Source organism: Mycetomoellerius zeteki, unplaced genomic scaffold, assembly GCF_001594055.1.
Source record: "Mycetomoellerius zeteki isolate Tzet28-1 unplaced genomic scaffold, Tzet1.0 scaffold73, whole genome shotgun sequence".
NCBI lineage: Eukaryota > Metazoa > Arthropoda > Insecta > Hymenoptera > Formicidae > Mycetomoellerius > Mycetomoellerius zeteki.
The window spans coordinates 956,022-975,613 of NW_017257753.1; the positions used below are offsets into that span (position 1 = coordinate 956,022).

General features: G+C 37.2%; 1 protein-coding gene across 1 annotated transcript in view; it reads right to left on the minus strand.

Annotated features, from left to right (window-relative positions):
* Nucleotides 1–1,403: 1,403 nt before the first annotated feature.
* Nucleotides 1,404–19,592, minus strand: part of LOC108729325 (uncharacterized protein DDB_G0271670-like) — a 107,381-nt gene continuing 89,192 nt past the window's right edge. Inside the window, exons 3-4 of the mRNA XM_018458384.1 lie at nucleotides 1,535–3,972; nucleotides 1,404–1,424 (exon numbers count right to left, since the gene is read on the minus strand). Of these exons, the coding sequence (XP_018313886.1) occupies nucleotides 1,404–1,424; nucleotides 1,535–3,277 (1,764 nt within the window). The 5' untranslated portion in view covers nucleotides 3,278–3,972. The remainder of the gene's footprint in view (nucleotides 1,425–1,534; nucleotides 3,973–19,592) is intronic.

Consider the following 19,592-nt stretch of genomic DNA (forward strand, 5'->3'; position numbering starts at 1 on the left):
ATAAAAAGAATTCCCCTGTTTGTATCCCGACTAACATGCTTGTGTACGCAATTTTATGCGGGAAGAGGAAATCCGTAAACTTAATTCAGCTTGTTTCTCTTAAAAGAGAAAGAAACATTAATTAGACGTATCCGTTGTTTTCAAATCGCGATACTAATGATGGATATTTTATGACTGACAAGGAAACACACGGAAGTGTTCTCTGATTTTGATGATTTAATGTTTAATATTATATTTCAGATAATAAAAGATACATATTTTTATTCATAATGCACTTTTACGAGGTGAAACATTCTTTTAAAAAAAATCGGTCGTTTTTTTTCTTTAGAAGTGAATATCATTGATACGGTAAAAGATGAAAAAAATTTTTGTAGTAAAAATTAAAAATGGTTTCAAGAGAATTTTATAATAATAATACAAAATTTGTTTTAAATTATTAATCTCTATAAACATTTTTTAATTAAACAAATTTTTAAAAATTATAAAGGATTCTCGAAATATCATTTACAACTTTTATTTCAAAAAAATTATTCTTTTTATAGTTTCGACGATATTCGCTTCGAAAGAAAATATAACCGATTCTTTTAGTAGAGATATTTCAATTTCTGAAAGTGCATATAGACACAAATAAAAAATATGTGTCTCTTATGTGAGTCCATATTGAGAATCTCATTTGGTTAAATCAATTAATCTCTTGTTTGGATATGGACAAACAAATCCTTGGTTAATCCAATAAAACAATTTAGTTGAAGCAAAAAATTTGATTATTTTAACAATTTACTTGTGTCATTGGAAACAAGTATAGAATATTACACAATAACCAAACTTTTTACTTTAACTAAATTATTTTATTGCAACAATCAAGGATTTGTTTGCCCATATCCAAACAAGAGATTAGTTTAATCAAATGGAATTCTCAGTACAGAATACAACATATTGAAAGCTCATCAAAATTAGAGGACACGCGATCATCGTCATCATTAGAGTCGGGACAAATTATAATTGTCATCGTCATCATTGTTGAGCCAGTGTAAGTCTAATAAAGCAAGCACAGTGACTGCTGACTTTGGTAAACTGGATCCACGACGAATGCGACCAGTAACTTTAGATACGACGTGTTTTCTTATGAGAATATGAAGCGATGAATAATATAATGCTATTAATATGTAATATAAAATCTTCCAGGTTCAATATATATATATAGAAAATGTTATTCTTTGCGATATTTGGAACTGAAAATATTTAGCAATTAATAATTTTCCAACAATAAATCCACAGAAGATAAATAGTTTCTTATAAATTAATTTTTTCAGAAAATAAATAACGAGATATTATTAGTCGATCAATCTCGAATAAATTTTAATCAATTTTTAAATCCATTATTATTATTTGGATATTAAAATTTATGAAATCTTCATTGATATCTAAAAAGATTATCAAAAATTCCGTAAAAATAACACTTTCTGCTAATTCTGAGTTATTTGAACAGCCGACACGTTGCGGCGAAATCAATTGGCAATTTGAAGTGACTTACCTTTGGTTCCGTCTTCATTTTTTTCGCAGGTGGAGGACTAGCGGCAGTGTCCATTGCTTCCTCGGCGGGTGTCGTGAGCGGTGGACCCGGCACCGCAGCGACCTTGGTCTGTTCCGGTTTGGCCGCTGCGCCGGCCGCCGTAGCGCTCGCCGGACTCGGCGGTGGACAGGGTGCCGCCGCGCTGGTCGCGGGTGGCCCGGGGCCTTGTGACACGGAGAAACCTGTCCTCGAACTGGGCGGTGGTCCCTGGGTCTGTTGTGGCGCCGTGGCGGCCGGCGGTGGGCCCTGAGACTGCGTCGCACCACCGGCCGAATTTTGACCCTGCGGTGTCGGTCGCGCGGTACCGTTCATTTCCGGTTTCGTTTGCTGGGGTGTGTGATTGCTCTGCGGTTTTTCGTGTTTGTCCCGTGCTTTGTCACGCCGATGACCGCTCGAGCCGCGTTTCGAGCCAGCGGTAGACGAGGGTGCGGCACCAGTGCTGCCAGCGGATGCCGGCGAGTGACTCGGCTTGGACTTATTCGACGAAGACGACTGACCGCCACCGGCCGCGCCGCATTCCGAATTTTGTGAGTTCTGTGTAACCGCGGCCGACGCGGACGTCGATCCAACGGTCGAGGACGAGGAAGTCGAGGAGGCAGCGGTGCCGTTGTTTGAGTCCTGCGACGAGACGGTACCGTTGATCTCGTTCGACTTAACAATCTCGTGTTTGGCTTCGCTGGTCTTCGTACCGGGCTTCGTTCGCTTGATCTTCATCTTGAGGCCCTTGTCGACGGTGGCCGAGTGTTCAACGGCCATCTTGCCGGGATTACCGGCGTTAGCGTGGACGGCGTTTACGCCGCTCACGTTCACGCCCGACGCTTGCTTATTACCGGTGACTACAGATGCGGTACCGTTTGCGTTACCGGCGCCGTTCGCGCTGCCGGTACCGTTCGCGCTACCACTGCCGCTGCCGGGACTGTTGGAACGCGTTGAATTCACACCACAAGAAGAAGACGATGAGGATGAGGATGATGAGGAGGACGACGACAACGACGATGACGAGGATGACGACGATTGACTTCCGGCGTTCGTGCCAGTCGACGGGACGGACGAGGACGAGGAGTTGGAGTTGAGACCACTCGCTGAGTTTTGTAACTGATGATGATTCGCGTTATTAGGTGCCGATGCTGCCGAGGCAGGCGTAGAAGCCATGCCTGTCCCCGAGCTCAATTTCTCGTCCCTCGTCTTCTCAATGTCCGCATCAAGATCGATTATCAGGTCACCTATGCCAATGTCCCATTCGTTGTCGTCGTACTCAAAGTTATTGGTCGCATTCGTCGCGGCCGGATCCAGTTCACCGGCGTTAGCAGCCACTGTGCTTGCTTTATTAAACTCACGCTGCTGTCCCGACGACGACGACGACGACGACGACGACGATGACAATGATGACTTGTCCCGACCCTGATGGTGATGATGGTGATGATGGTGGTGATGATGGTGATGGTGATGGTGACGATGATCGCGGTGTTCCCTACCGATCAGCGTTCTCTCTTGCCTCTTTGACTGACCACCGCTAGCGTTGTTATTACTTAAGCCGTTGTTGTTGTTACCGCTATTACCGTTGCTGGTGTTGCCGTTGCTGCTGTTACCACCACTGTTACTATTACTATTATTACTACTACTAATACCACCACCACCGATGCACGGAGATGGTCCTTTACGGTTTACGTTAGGGAGGCGACCGCCTAGTGGCGTGGTCGCCATGCCCTTGGAAACGTTTCCCCGGCGCCCGCCAGCCTGGTCACCGACTGCCCGCCGTTTCTCACTTTGGATACCAAGTAATAGTAGTGGTAGCGCGCGTAACTACACGCGTTATCATTACCCCGACCACCGCCCGCGAGACGCGCCTCGTCCATCGAACACATCACTCACTCTCTCGCTTCTACTCTCGCTCGACGTAATTCGCGATATATCCCGGCCGTATCTCTCTTCTCTCTCCTCCCCTCTCTCTCTTTTTCTCTCTTCCTCGCGCCTTCCACTTGGTTATCGTGTGTACACCTTATCCACCTTGATTTCTCTTCACCACACTTGCCCCCTGTCGTTAATTCTTACTCGCGTAGCTGAGACGCGTAACCCGATATACCTCTCACCACTCTTCACAGACGACACACTGATCCCCGACACAACACCACGATCACAGCCACTGAGCCCCCCCCATTAGATCACGAACACACCACCCGACACCACTCGTGATTACTTCCAACGTCGTAGGAAATCTCGGCGACCATCCGCGTTCTCGGAATCCTGAGACCCGAGGATGGTAGCTCCTCCACCTGTCTTCCACTTGTCGTGAGTTAAGCCATGTCCCCCGAAACGATCCTTCCAGTCAGCCTAGCGTGCGGTTCTTCCCTTCGATTTCCCGACGGAACCGCGCCTCGGCTGATCGACGTGTTTCCGATCTGTAACAACGTAAGTGATTCCCTTCAACGTCGACGTTAAATGTGTAACGATTAATTTATCACTTAACGGATTAGCTTAAAATTATCTTGTCGAAGCAATCACTCCGGGATGTCTAATTAATATTCGCCTATTATTCATAGATTTTAGCTTCACTAATTATACTTTCATTACACTATGGTCCTATTTTTATAATTTTGCACTCATTAGTATTAAGGTATTAAAAAATTTTACAAGTCTTTTTGTATATTTATTTTAAAAAATTTATCATTTATTACTTTTAAGTAACGATTATCTTTAACAAAGAATCTCTTCTTGATAATAATCTTAAAATATACTTATTACAAATTTTAGAAAAAAAATTCATTATATACTAAAAAAAATTTTTTTAAAGAAAATTATAAAATTGATCAAAAAAGCAATTTTATATAATGAATAAATCAAATTTAATTTAATAATCATGATTAAAGTATTAAACTTATTAGAATTTAAAATATATTTTGAATAAATTTAATGCTTGTGATGAACTCTTATAATTATAGATTTGCGGATACATAAACTTGAAACAAGTAAATTATTACTTGCGTATAGTATTTTTCTGTACATAATATATTTTTCTGTAAATTCTGTGTATAAGATAGCAATAAATACACGAGAACGAAGCAACTCCATTATAGCAAGGCAAGCACAATCCGTTTGGTTTTCTTTGTAAAACAACGCCGAGACGTGGCGGCGACATTCTTAGCTTGACAGACGTGCCACTCGTCGCTAACATGAGACGCATTCCAGTAGTATAATTATTGTTTTAGAAAAAAGACGAGATGATCGTTATTTCTCTACAATAATAATCTATCTACGATATAAATTATTACACAATCTTGATATGGGCAGTTGCACTGTTGCACAATATCTTAGTTAACCCTTATTATTTACTCTCTTATAAACTGGAACTTATTTTTAAACCTGATATTTAAGAGCGTTCTATCGCAAGGACAGGAAAAAGTATTTTTAATAATTTATTGTATAAATTTTAAACTCTCTTTTTTTTATTTTAATTTCTATTGTTACTTTTTACATGAAAAAAAATTTTATTCGACAAATCCAAAAATGTCAATAGTATATTTGTGAAAATTAAGTTAACTTCATTTAGAACGTTTCAATAATATTGTATATGCATTTACTTTAAAAAATATAGATAATAGATTTAACATCATGGATGCTAAATATAATTCTCATCGTGTTGATGTTTCATCAACACCAATATGGTGAACTGAACACTATGTTGGTGTTAAATTATTTAAACCAATATTACATCCACACCATATTGGAGTTCATATCAATACCAACACATGAGAATTATATAAATACTGACATGGTGTTAAATCCACACCTATACGTTTTAGAGCATTTTTAAGTAATTAATTAACAATCATGAAACAATAATGAAGAAAAAATTTATTATTTTGGGAAAATATGCTATATATTCTTGAAGAAAGTGAGAAAATCTGCAGAGTAAGCGATTCAGAATTGTGTAGTAAAATTAGAAGATTGAGACAAAAACGCCTACGGATCTTACGAGCTACGATAGACAGGAGGGCGCGATCGCCCGTTTGAGACTTCAATTAATTTGGCAGCACTAATTTGGCGACGCGGCTGGTCTACTCGAAAGACTACGCGTATCACTTTGTAGTTACATTGCTTTCATAAACAATGCTCGATAGCCAGATAAGTCTTCAGGAGCACTTGGCCGGCGGCCAATAACCAGTGAAACGCGCGCGCGTTGCTCGCCTGCGTTCTCTTGGGAGAACTCAAGAACGAGTCGAGAGCCAGCGTAAACCGGGTTGTTAGCTTCGATATAACGACATGTTTAGAGACCCGCTCTACCAACCCGCTTCCTCCTTCTCCTCCTCTTCATCTTCCGGCTTTCACCCCGGGCGCGCGACGCGGCGCAACCTCCTCGTCTCACCCTCCGGGACGTTCCCTCTTTCTCTCTCTCCCTCTCTCTGTGTTTCGCACCTACAAATTGGTATTCCCACTTAGAGAGGAATTCGTGTCAGGCAACGATTAATTTTACCAGCGGCATTTTGGCCGCGGTCCAACCGCCCCGCGTCAGTAACGACCGATGCGAGAAAGAGAAACGAGGAGATTTGGACGAGGAGAGGGAGATATATCGACGGATCTCCCAATAGAGAGAGTATAGTAGAATTTATTCCGTGTTCTCTAAAATCGAGTCCTCTCGGAACATTATACGTGACATACGACTGCATGCAACCGTGACAGCGGATGGTCGACGTGGAAAATGGAAAAATAAAGGAACAACAAATGACAAAATATTGCACGAAAAAAGAATAATAATTTAAGATAAAAATTATTTATGACTGATAAAATTTATAAATGTGTAATTTGTTTAAATTCCATCGTGATGATATCGATTCATCGTACGTGCGCAAAAGTAGGATGATTAAACAGCAGTTGCTATATTTACGATGGGAGATAAATGATTCGAGCACGGCATCTTAGAGTGAGGAATAGAATTAACATAAATTACCGAGAATGACTTGTCAGACTTTCTTTAATGTAATTCAATATAATGTTTCGACGCGCGCACGTCAATTTATGTTGGCGATCAATTTTACGCGATCGGCTATCTATATAAGTTCCGAAATTCTTTTAAATTTAATGATGTTATAAATTGCCAGATACAAGATGGTTTTATAATACTATTTAATATCTCTTCAAATAACAAAAAGAAACAAGTGAAACACTTAAGCTAAAAAAATAAGTAGATAAAATCTAGTTGCTCGCGAAATTGTTTCTCCGTTTCACCTCATTTCTTTCATGGTTATAGACCGGATAATCGTTAAATGTATCGATCAACTATTACCCAATCGACCGCTGCATTGTATTAATTCATGCGAACGTCCCGTCGATCGACGCGCAGAAAATCGACCTCGACAAAGACGTACCGCTTTATAGTATCGCACACGATGACAGCTCGGCCGCTATTACTCTTATTTTGATTGTTTCCCCTTTAAGGTTGAATAGACGGATAACGCATCTATCGACCAGCGCGGACGTAAATGCCTCGCGTGATTATAGCTCCGCGTGTAAACGAACTCTAAAGTGAACTCTCGTAGAAATTTCATCGGTGGACTTCTAAAAAATTTGTATAAAAAAGACATGTATACAAAGAAAAATATTATGATAAACCAACCAAAAGGATCAATCAAAATGCTATCCTGGTTGGGTTTTTCTTGTTGGTTTAATCAGAACAATTTTCTCAGTGTAGTTGTATACACTGTAATATGCATATATTAATAAATTTATAATCTAATATCACTTCACAATTACGTTCGTAGCTGTTACTTTATATTACAGAGAAAAATTTTTGATTGTGTGAAAATAAACGAACCAGCAGATTCTGATCATATCAATCAGAATTCTCATCATGATCAGATGATTCTCATTTGATTATCTCGACTAGAATCATAATACAGATGGGTTCACAAGTCGATTTGAAATCGATTGATTTTTAGAACCGTTTGATTTGATATCCATTAGATGTTCTATTAATCTTCTTCGAAGATCAATAGAACATTTAGAAGATATCAAATCAAACGGTTCAAAAAATCAATCGATATTAACTTGATTCCGACTTATAAACCAGGGATTTAACTATAAAATTCTAATTTGTCCATTTTCTATTCAGAATTCCAATTAATGCAGTTAAACTCTTTTTCCAGTATATTTTGTTATTTTATGTTATACAAAATTTATAAGTAACTCGGTAGGCTGAAGATCAGAAGTCTAACATAATATCTACTTCGTTAACATTAAGTTTCTTGAGCGAAACTTATATTATCGTAACTTATATATCATACTTTGTACTTTCAGATTAGCTTTGCGTCACGTCGCGAAAAGGAGACGATATATGTATATTCGAGAGTTAATCGAGAAGAAGCGGAAGTTGCAAAATCGCACGATCGCAGCGTGGCAGGGAATTCGCCCCAGCCTTAAGTTACACCGTTCCCGCATTAAGTTTCATGATTAATCGCGCGACTTCGGAGAGTCTCGCGACGAAAATAATATCCGGTGCAATTTATACCGGGTGGAATAAAGATGAGTCGTTAAGACGAGAACGCCGTGGGTATCGTGCGAGTGGGGCTCTCTCTCCTCTCGTAACAATTCCATGAATGGAGATTGACGGCATTCCAAAACTATTCCGTGCTGTGGGCGCAAGCATTCTGGCGAACCTCGATCGTAATGACGTCAATGAAGTCCACCACCAAGGCCGAACAGGGGAGAATTTACCTTGTTAACAGAGTTGAGTTAACCTGCGAATACTTCGATTCAAGACGGATGTAAAAGAGTCAGAGCTAATGAATTGCATTCTGCAACTCTGCAGGAAAATGAAATAAAAAAACAAATTAGTATTCCATAAAGTAATATACTTTGTTTGAAGATCAGAGGTTTCCCTTCAATAAAAAAAGAAGTAATTAAAAGAAGAAATATAACAAAATAACGTATGAAAAAATTTGCTTTGTTTTATAAAAAGATTTCAAAGAAAATTCGGTTTCGTAAAAATGATCTCTCTAAATTCTTCGGAGTGAGATTCACTCTAAAGAATTTAAAGAATGATGCATGTTTAAAATAGTTTTTTTTCGCAAGCAATATATCAAACGGATTCTATCATTTAATGAATTTTGGTTTACAGTATTATACAATAAACATATATAAAAATATCTCTGTATAAACTTGTTACCTCGAGGTCATATACAATAAAGAATATTTTATTTTTATTGTCCTCATAATTATGCACATCGATAAAAAAAACCATCTTAATTAACATTTAAATCAGTATAGTGATAAACCTGTTTAGTAAGCTCGTTCATTAAAGCTTATCAAGTAAATGCGATAAACTAACTATTTTTGTATTCAATTTTTCAGCAAGCAAAATACCGTTACGCGTTTACTTAAAAGGGGAACATTAATTACGTTAATCTGAGAATTAATCAAATGTGTCGGCGGACACGTTAATACGGAAACAAAGACAGGTTTCTTCTCGACACAACCAGTTTATTCCCTTTGTTTTGCAGAGCGAGTTTCTTATTAACATGTAGCACGGCAGTTGAGCAAAGAGAAGGGGTCATCGCTTATGCTAACGATGCTGCCGCTACTTCCTCCGAAGTAGGGACCGCGTAATGAGTTTACTTAAACGAGCTGAAGATTAAGATCTCAACTACGTTTTGTGTTAAATTTATCGCTAATACCCCTATTAAAATACTCACACAAACGTATTCCGTGTGTAACAGAATGAACGTCTGGCGAACTTTGCCGCAACAACAGTACCGCAGCAGCTTTAGATCGATCGATTTAAACGATAAGTTATAAAGGCAGCAAAAAATGAAAATTGATATCGGCATGGAACAAGAAAGATCGTTCAAAGCCCGCAATTTATTGCGATGATGAGAATTTATGATTCCATGTCATTTACGGTACATACATCGAGTTTCTAACAGATTTCAATTATGTAAGATCTTTAAAAGAGTGTGTACCTTATCTTCTGATAAAGTCTGATAATGATAGATTTAGAGAAGCTCAATATTTACATTTCAATTAATTTCTTTCGCACGGAGTAAGATGTCAGATTTTGACGAATTGAATTAAATCTTGTAAATCTTGTCATATAAGTTCATAAACGGATGGCTCATTAATTCGTTCTTTAAAGTAATTGCTGTTTTCAGTTTTTTTTTTTCCATAATTTTGCACGACATAGAAAATTAATTTTACGCATTAAGCTTTACACAGATGATTAATAACGTTTCTGAGTAATGGCTCTCTACGGATCGTGCGGTACTCTGTGCTCCCCGAGTCCAGAACGCATAAATCCGGATTGTATCGAGCAATGTCGAATTGAATTCTAATTACGCAGTGTTAATATTCCATTACACTTGTCCGCGTGTGAATAGTGAGACTCGCAACGTGGAGGGCAACGTTGAATAATTGAACGATCATGGAAAGCGGAATGGCGAAAGCCTGTTTCCTTTCTAGACGAGTGCGCCGCGCAATTGTTGCGACCGTTCCACCGTCTCTGGGAGCAACGTTGTCTTGCCGAAGCATTATTCTTCGGCATTGAGGTATCGTTCACACGAGACTAAGCGCAGTTGCATTCTGCCGATTCCTACTCTCATGCTATCTTATAGCGCACCAGAATGATTAACTGTTTTACTGATTACGGGCCAAGTCAGATTTCTCCATGGAAAGACCAGTTTTGCTGAAGTATTTAAAAATTTAGCTAGATACAGATCTGAAAATTATTTTATTAGACCATGTAAATAATTATTGAACGCTCAAACAAGTTACTAGAATATCAAAACTTTTTGCAATATTGTCATTATGTTTGAACCCCCACATAATTATTTTAATTGATATAATAAAATTGTTTTCAGATTTATACCTAGCTAAATTTTTAGATATTTCAACAAAATCATACTTTCTGTGCAAATCTGCAATAAAAAAATACATAAAAACACAAAGAAAACAAATTTTTTTTATGCATTTGATTTAGAAATTTAATAAAATATTTATAATAAAATATAATCAAATATTTCATTCTAATTCGTTATCTTCATATTTTATATGTTCTAAACAAATCAAAATTATTGAAAAGTAAATTATTTGATTACTCCAACTTGATATTACGTTGAGCTAAATTCACAAAGTTAGATAAATATCTTTTTTCAATTACAAATACTTTTGTTTAACTCCACGACATATTCGACATTCTGTGAAGTGAAACGATAGGAAAGTTCTCCTCGTGAATTCGATGTGAACGACACTTAAATCGCGCGGTTGCTACTTACACGCGTGCTCAATCTTCTTTATTACAGCTCCGAGGCTCGCTATTTCCACGTCGCTCATACTTGCTTCTGAGCCGTAATGGCGAGATGTATTCGCCGCCATCGCCCGTCTTATTTTCCTCCTTTTCCGTCTTATTTTATTTTTCACGTACCTCGGCTGTTGTTTGCGGCAAGTACAAACGCGCGCTGACAACGGAGTTGCACACAGACGGATTTATAGCCGTGGAAGAGCCGAGGGGCAATTAAAGTCCGTTACAATTTGTTATTTCTCGAGAAAACATTGCGCATTTCGTAAGACGTTTGGCTCTGCATATCTACGTTTTACCGCGAAACAGAAACAAGTTCTAAAAAGATGAAACATATCGCACGGCTTTCATGAATTTATGAAAAAGAATGCCGGATGTATACGTTAAGATTTAATCGCTTTCTAGCTAAGTGTAAAACCATCGGAAGCTACTTTTTACACGCTTGATTGATATTTGTATATTCGATCTTTCTGGAAGACACGTCCTATACGCAATTGATACAATCGCATCAATTTACGCAACTGCAGAAGAAATAGAAACTCGGATGAAATAGAGATCCTCAAGTAAGAGATTAGACACGTTTAGACAATTTTTAATTACATAGAAAAGCGCTCATATTTGCGATGCTTTCGTGGCTTTTCATCCTAGAGATCCTCAAGTAAGAGTATTAGACACCATACTTTTGGTCCGCTATATTTTACAGGACACTCAAAATCGACTGAGATAGATGCATAAGATAGAATAAGATGCGTGGATCTCATTCTATCGTGAAAAATATGGAGGACCAAACATATGGTGTCTAATCTCTTACTTGAAGATTTCTAGGATGAAGAGCCGCAAATGTCGCAGATGTAAGCGCTTTTCCATGTAACGAACCATACGCAGCATATTAACGAGCATCGCACACCGCTCTATTGGCGTTCGGATATTTCCGTCGGAATATAACTGTCAACACGTTCTACGGCTTCGTAACGAGTTAATGACAACTCCGTGGAAATTGCAAGCTAATCCTCGAAACCGGCTTGCATTTCTCTCTGTCTTTCTTTCCGCCGCTCTCTTTCTCTGTCTCTGTCTCTCTTCCGCGCAACCGCACGGTTATTCAAGGCTGAGAGTACACGGACAATTTTAACACTTTGTTGAATGTCACGCGAATTTCGATTAACTTTGCAAATCACTCATTGCGGAATTACATCCATTTACATTTATCTATCATTTGGCCGCAATGCTTTTAGATACCGCGAATCGATTACGGTTAACGCAGCATAAAATTTCGTTATTGAAAGATACAAAAGAGTGTAACGGTGAGAATTATACAAAATGTTATTCTTATTATGATCGATGAGACAATCGTTGCGATTCTCGAAAGTATCACGGACTTTCATTGATCGCCGAGAGAATTTCTAGCAGAGAGACGGAGAAGTGTTATCTTGCACCACCGGCTTCAATTTTCCTTTCTCTTCTCTATTTTTCGCGTTTCGGTGGTCGCGGGAGGACGCAATAGACGCGACACCGACGCGTAAACCACCAGTTGGGGCTTTCATGCTTTCATAAAAGCACCTCGAAACAAGGAGTCGACACACGTGACGCGCAGCATTCACCAACAGAGAACTGCCGTCCGCTCCTCTCTCTTTCGTTTGCTCGATGTACGGCAATTTTGTAACCCCCGCAACTGCAACGTACATACGACATACACGTTAAATGCGGTCGTAACTGCGACCGACTGTGTAAAGCGGAACTCTGCAAAACTCTGCTTTTCCGTGTGCTACCGAAACGCACACATCTTGCTCTGGCCTGGCCCGAATGTTATTTCGCAGCCAACTTCCAATTTACCGTCCATAAAACCGGTATTCATGGCGATCATTATTTCGACAAATAATCATAACATTATTTTCGTACAATTTCAGTGACTTCTTAATCTTTTGCATAAGAAAGAAAATGTATTTCACGCTGATTTAAGAATAAATGTTTGATGGCAGCTGACGAAAGTGTTTTCACAATTGCAGCTTCAAGATTTCACAATAACAGAATTCTGTTCAAAAGTTAATTTCCAAGACATCGACGACATCAAGAGAATTAAGAGATTATGAAAGTAATATTTTTATCAAAGTAAATTATTTATCTTAATGAGAAAGCGTTATTTTTATAATTTCTTCATTACAGTCTGTTTGTACCTTAAAAATAAGGAGCTATATTAAAAAAATAGTGAAATTTTTCGGATATTCTGCAATTATGAGTCTCGTTTGAAGTTACACAAGTAACCAGAAGATAATCGATAAATATAAAAAATTAACTCGAATATAAACTAAACTTCGCGATAAGTATAATAGATAAACACGTATGTATTAAAACACGTATGTACGCTCATATATATTAAAAAATATATGAGAATAAAGAGTAAAATTCCAAAGGAACATGTAAAAATTACAATGTTAAATTATTAAAACATATTCATTATTAAGTACAACAAGATCTATTATTATACTTAATAATATATTTTAGTAATTTAATTACTAATTTTAGTAACAATAAAAACATTTAGTAATTAAATTACTAGAATGCATTTATTATTATATAAGTACAACAAGATCTTGTATTAAATATATTTTAATAATATTATGTAACATCTTAATCTTTGCCCGTTTTTCTTTGGCCTTATTCTATTCTCATAGACTTCGATAATCGATACTCAGCAGCTGTATTGTTCGCCGCGAAGAGGAAGATCTGAAAATCGCCCGACATTGGCGATCGCGTATGCAGGCATATGGAAGAACGAAGAACAGTATGACACTCTTTGAAAGAGTTCGCCGGAAATTGGCATCGAGTTGACGTTGACGCAACGATAAAGAGTTCTCATTATCAACGTCGAAGAGAGAGGCGAGAGGTAGGAAGGGAGAGAGAGAGAAAGTTCCCGGAGTACTCGAGGAACTTCAATCGCAAACTCATTAGAGATTGTTGAGAGAGCACGAGCCGTGAAGGAGCTCATTGCGAGCAACGAGATGAAAGGCCGGACTGAGGTCGAGAAGTAGTTCGCCGAACAAACAGATTAGTCGGTTTCGCGTTTATACTCGCCACAATGCGCACTCGTTCATTCACTCCCTCGTCTAGCACGTGTAGATCTTTCTTAGGGTCTCGACCCGATTCTGTCTCGAGGAAAAAAAACAAAAAGAAAAAAGAAAAAGATAGGTTACCCGGCAACATGCGGATGTAATCTCGCTAAACCCATATAACCTAACGTGATTTTGAAATAATACGGATTCCGGAGTATATCCTGAACCGACGTTTCCTCCACACCGACGATCGAAGAGCGGCGTACGAGGTCGTTAAAAGTTTTCGGCTTGTCCATAGTTATATACGGCATCGGAAACCGCGGAGTGACTACCGGCGGAGGAAAGTTGGATGATTAGTCGCCGCTGTTATCGGTTGATCGCAGGGGAAAGAGAAAATTGCTCAGCTACGCGTGTAATGCTTCAGCTTCGTTCGTCTTTATTGCTTGCTAGTTTATGATATTATTAATTATAATAATAGTTATTTATAAACGATAGCAATAATATAAACAACACTGTTAGACAAAAAAATGACTTTTCGAATACCGCGGAAGAAAATTAGTCATTTTTTATAACTTTTTGAATGTTGAATACAAATTTTTTCCAAATTGCTTCATCGTGTCTAATTTTAAGAAATTTGCAATTTAATTTACAAAAAGAATTATTTTTAGGTACGTATTTTATCATATTATAACTACGATACTAAAAATCCTTTTGAGGATTGAGAATCCCTATCATGCTTAACTTTGATTGCAGTGAAATTTCTCCAGCACGTCATATCGTAGATATAATACGACAAAAAACATAAAAATAGACATTTTTGCAACTTTAAATGTAAATTTCTCAAAATTATGACGTGATGGAATAATTTGGAAACCGGATTTGTATTCAGCGTCCAAAAAATTACGGAAAATGACTAGTCTCGTTCGGATGATTTTTTTTGTTGAACAGTGCAATCAACATTATCATTTCGTAATAAAATAGATCACGACACAAACTAGTTTCTACATAACAAAGAATAAATGTGATTGGATTATATTTATATATCTGATAATTCGTATTATTTTTTAAGTAAAATATTTAAAAAATAATAGATATTAATACATTTCTTTTTACAAACATTTCTATCTCAATAAATGTCTAAGATACAAAAATATGATTATATTCTCGACCCTTCTTATAAGCTTCAGACGTGAATGCGAGAGAAGGTTTGTAATGAAATTTGCTTAACAAAGCATATCTCCGGTTAGTCGAAGCAGCCTATTCGCTAGAACGCGCTGCTACGAATCCGGCATTTCAACATGTCGCAGAAATATTATTCTCATTCTCGTAAAGAATCGCTTGATCATGTTTTTTAATCCTTGAAAGCTGCACAGTTAGAAAAGCCCCATAGTTAAGAAGCCGAGGATAAAGAGGATACAGAAACGGAAAAGGACGGAGAAGAGACCATCCTTCCAAGAAGGTGGCCATTACCTACTTCGGTGGTGGGCACTATAAGCAGGTAAACTCGTTTCTCTCAACTCGTGGGACGTAGAAGCTTTCCGTCGAGCGGTAGGTCGGTCGACTTGCACGATACCTCGATAAAGGATTGGCTCGTGCCAAGTACTACACCGGGGATTACCACTTGACTGAGCTGATCAAAGCTTTCTCGTGTAGCACGAGAAAATTAGGCTTAACTAGAAAATTGCGTGAAATAACTGAAATACGTATCTTATATAAAATGAAACTATAATTTTCACATAATAAATTCAGTAATGTAATACTTTTTGAATAATTTCAATCATATCGCACTATCATACTGCATTTAATTAAAAGGTTTAATTTTCATGTTTTTAGAAAAGTGGGCTAAAGCCATATTACATTGAATTTTTTAATTAAAAATCATTTTAATGAATTTTATTCTATCACTGCATCGCAATTGGTTCCCTCCAAATATGAATGCAAAAAGGTAATTGAGGACCACTGCGCGAAACGGACTTAACGCTCGATATGTTAACAACGTAAAAAAACATCAACGGTACAGATCCGATTGCGCTGCAGACCGGGCGACAAGAATCTGATGCGAGGCCAAACGCGTCCGCTGCCAATACGCGTCACGGCTAAAGTGAAAATATTATTGGAAATCGCTTACGCGTTTTCAACGCGTTCCGAGCTGTTGCGCACACTTGCGTAACGCGCACCAACATTTTTCCACGCAGTGCGCATAATGACATTCTTTGATTTCCCCGTGATTCAGTTATAGCACGTAAGTTTGCTGAATGGACCATTATATTCCTTAACTAAAAACGACTTGATGCGATGTATATAACACACCATCATCCTTATATGCTACTAACTGTGATATACAGTAACATTTCTTCTCACAATTTGAGCTCCTAAACATTTCGAATATTTTATTGCAATTTTAAAAAACGAATTGGAAGCAATATACACTAATTATTATACATTGTTAAATTTATAATGTCAAATCATATACACAATTTGAATTATTTTTAATCATATTTATAGGTCACTGCTCCAATCCAATATGTCGTTAATTTGATTAAAACAATGGAGTTAAACGATTTAGAAAATATATTAAAGATTCAAGTTCATTATTTACTAAGTACATATGTTAATATGGACGATGTTTATTTTGAAACTAACCACAAAAATAATTAATTTACATTTTGACATAGATAGAAGTTAAAAATAACCAAATGTGTCATTTAATTCAATCGTTATTTTTTTGATATCTAATGGTGTATGCTACACTGTTAAATCTATAGTGTCAAATTTAACTTAACGTGAGTCGCCACTGCTCCTATTTAATCATGTCGTTATTTTATACTAAAACAATGGTTATATTTGACACTATACAGTGTCAATTTGATACTATATAGTATCAAATTGACACTGTATAGTGTCAAATATAACCATTGTTTTAGTATAAAATAACGACATGATTAAATAGGAGCAGTGGCGACTCACGTTAAGTTAAATTTGACACTATAGATTTAACAGTGTACTAAAATTTGTTTATTTGTGTAATTCAGTTATACAGCCGTTAAGCTGCAAAATATTTCGAACGTTTTATTGCTATTTAAAAAAATAAATTTGCAATTAGAAAATTATTCCTATGTTATATAATGCACACCTCCTATGCTAAAAAAAAAATGCGTATAAATTTTTTTTGTATACGTGATTCACTTATAATCATTAGGTTCTCGTACAATTATTAGCAATATCGCAAATAAAAGCAGGCACGTTCGATGTAGTTAAGAATTGATTATTATCGAGGCGAACATACATAGGTACTTATGTAAGGTGCAATTATTTTTCTACGATATATATAATAATGTTATTTGATTTCTCCAATTTAGCTACAACTCCTAAGTTTACAGAATCGTTTGCTATACCATAAAACTATGCAGTCGAACTCGATGTAGTTAGGAAGTTATTATTTGCGGCACGCACGTATGCTTATGTAACGCATGATTATTTTTCTGCGGTGTACTACAAAACTGTATTATTAATATCCTCTGCTTTCTCATACTCAATTATAGCTCTTAAATTTCAAACGTTTTACATCAAAAGCTAGAATTATGAATCGATTAATTTGATGTACATATAAAACGTTAATATTTGCATCATTAAAATACTCGTCCAATAAATCAATAAGAGGAAAAATTCGCATGATGAAAACTGTGCGAAGCAAAAATATACAAATTCTATTTGAGTATTAAATTCAGATATACATTCCATGCCACTGACTTCCCTCTATATGTATTTTATAACAGTATATTGTGATTTAGCGTGCGTTATATCATTTTCACGGCACGAAACGTTAACGTTGATCGAGAACGTCGTAACACATATTTTCCAATTTGTGTCGCAGTCATTATACAGCGCTGAATATACGATTGGCTCCCGACAGCGCGTGTTCACGCGCGGAAGATTTTGTCTTCAAGCATATGTCTTTCCGAGTCGACGATTGTGCCAAGTTGTCCCGTTCTCGTTTGACAGCAGCATCTTACGAGCATTCTAAAATATGTGCTTGACCAGTACTGTCGTTAACCGTGAGAACTATCACGCGCTCGCGCACTCTCTAAGTGCGCACTTTCGACCGTTGAATATCGACGAATATAGCCCTAAGTTCGGTATTGTTACGTAATTATACGTAAAATTTCATTTTTTTTTTCATTCCGCGAAAACAAAAATGTTTTCTGCAGTTTTAAATGCTGCAACATTTTGCAAAGTAAAATTCCAATATCACTGCATGTCACGTCAAAGTGCTATATTTTTCAAAGCTACGTTAAAAAAGTATATAACAGCAGTTACTTTATTACATTCGGATTCGGATTCCAAAATTCGACTTTTCAGATGCGACAGCTCAATATCTTTTTTCCGCGCGATAAATCTCGCAAACGACCGTACCTCCAGAGCGAGCGATGCGCGCGCGAACGCTCTGTAAAGATATGTATTACAATCGCTTAAATTTATCTCGGGAATCGAAGCCAACCGGTGCGAATGTAACAGTGTCGATCGCTTGCAAATTGTAACCACAGGCAACAATATTCGCGGTCAATTCTCGATGGCGCCAATTCTGCGAATGCGTTCCCAACGAAGGCCATTTCTCGTATCAGCAATTTATGAAAGCCGATCAAAACTTGTTTTCCGATTGCGAAAACCTTCTCTCGAGTTATTTTTACAATTTTTTTTCACAATCGATATAGCATTCTAATATCAATATAAAATTTGATTCAGAATTTTAAAAAGAAAAATTTTTTCTATATTTAAAAAAGCATCATTTAAAAATATATTTTGATGAAGATATTAATTCTCCCTTTTTTTACATATACAAAAAGGACAGTTTTGCTGAAGTGTATCTAAAGATTTAACTCAATACAGATCTCACAATAATTTTGTGGAGCCATCGAAAATTATGTAGGAAGCTCGAATTGGTTGCTAAAATGTCAAAATTTTTTGCAGCATTACTCATCGCACTTGAAATTCCCTATATATATAGAAAAATTATATAAATCCATACAGATATATATCTGTAAGTTTAGATAATTTTTTGAATCTACATATATGGAATTAAATTATATGCTTTAAAATAAAATTTCTAATGGTTATAGCTGCAAATATTGGGTGCACAGCAGTAAAGGTCAAATCCAGCTGTTTCTCGATCGACGAAATTCCGATCAGATTGCTAGAATACAGGAAACCGTTCTTTCGATGCGAGTCACGATCGATAGGATCGAACCAAGCTCGATCGTGGTGGCTAGATGAAGCCAAGCGAGCGCATACAGATGAACAGGTATTATCCTTGATCGCTCGTTCGCCGTACAACGAACGAAAACGTGCGCTTCTTTCGCCCTATTTAGCCTTTAAATTCCCAAGCGATTTTCGTTACCGTTACTCAGTATAGGTAGCTGATCGTTAAACACGATTTCGCCATTACGGAAAAAAATCAGGTACTCTCGTTTCAATTGGATTTATGATTGATCGAAGAGTTCCCGCATATTCGTACAAGTAATTACATTCAAACCTTCGATGGATTCCAAAAATTAAAATCAATCTTCCTAAATGTCGAGTATGATTTTTGTACCGCTGCATACGTGACTTTATAAATGTTATCGTATTTTTTTTTTGCAACAACAGCTCCGGCGAAATATATCTATGATTGCCTATAAAAATTGGATTTTGC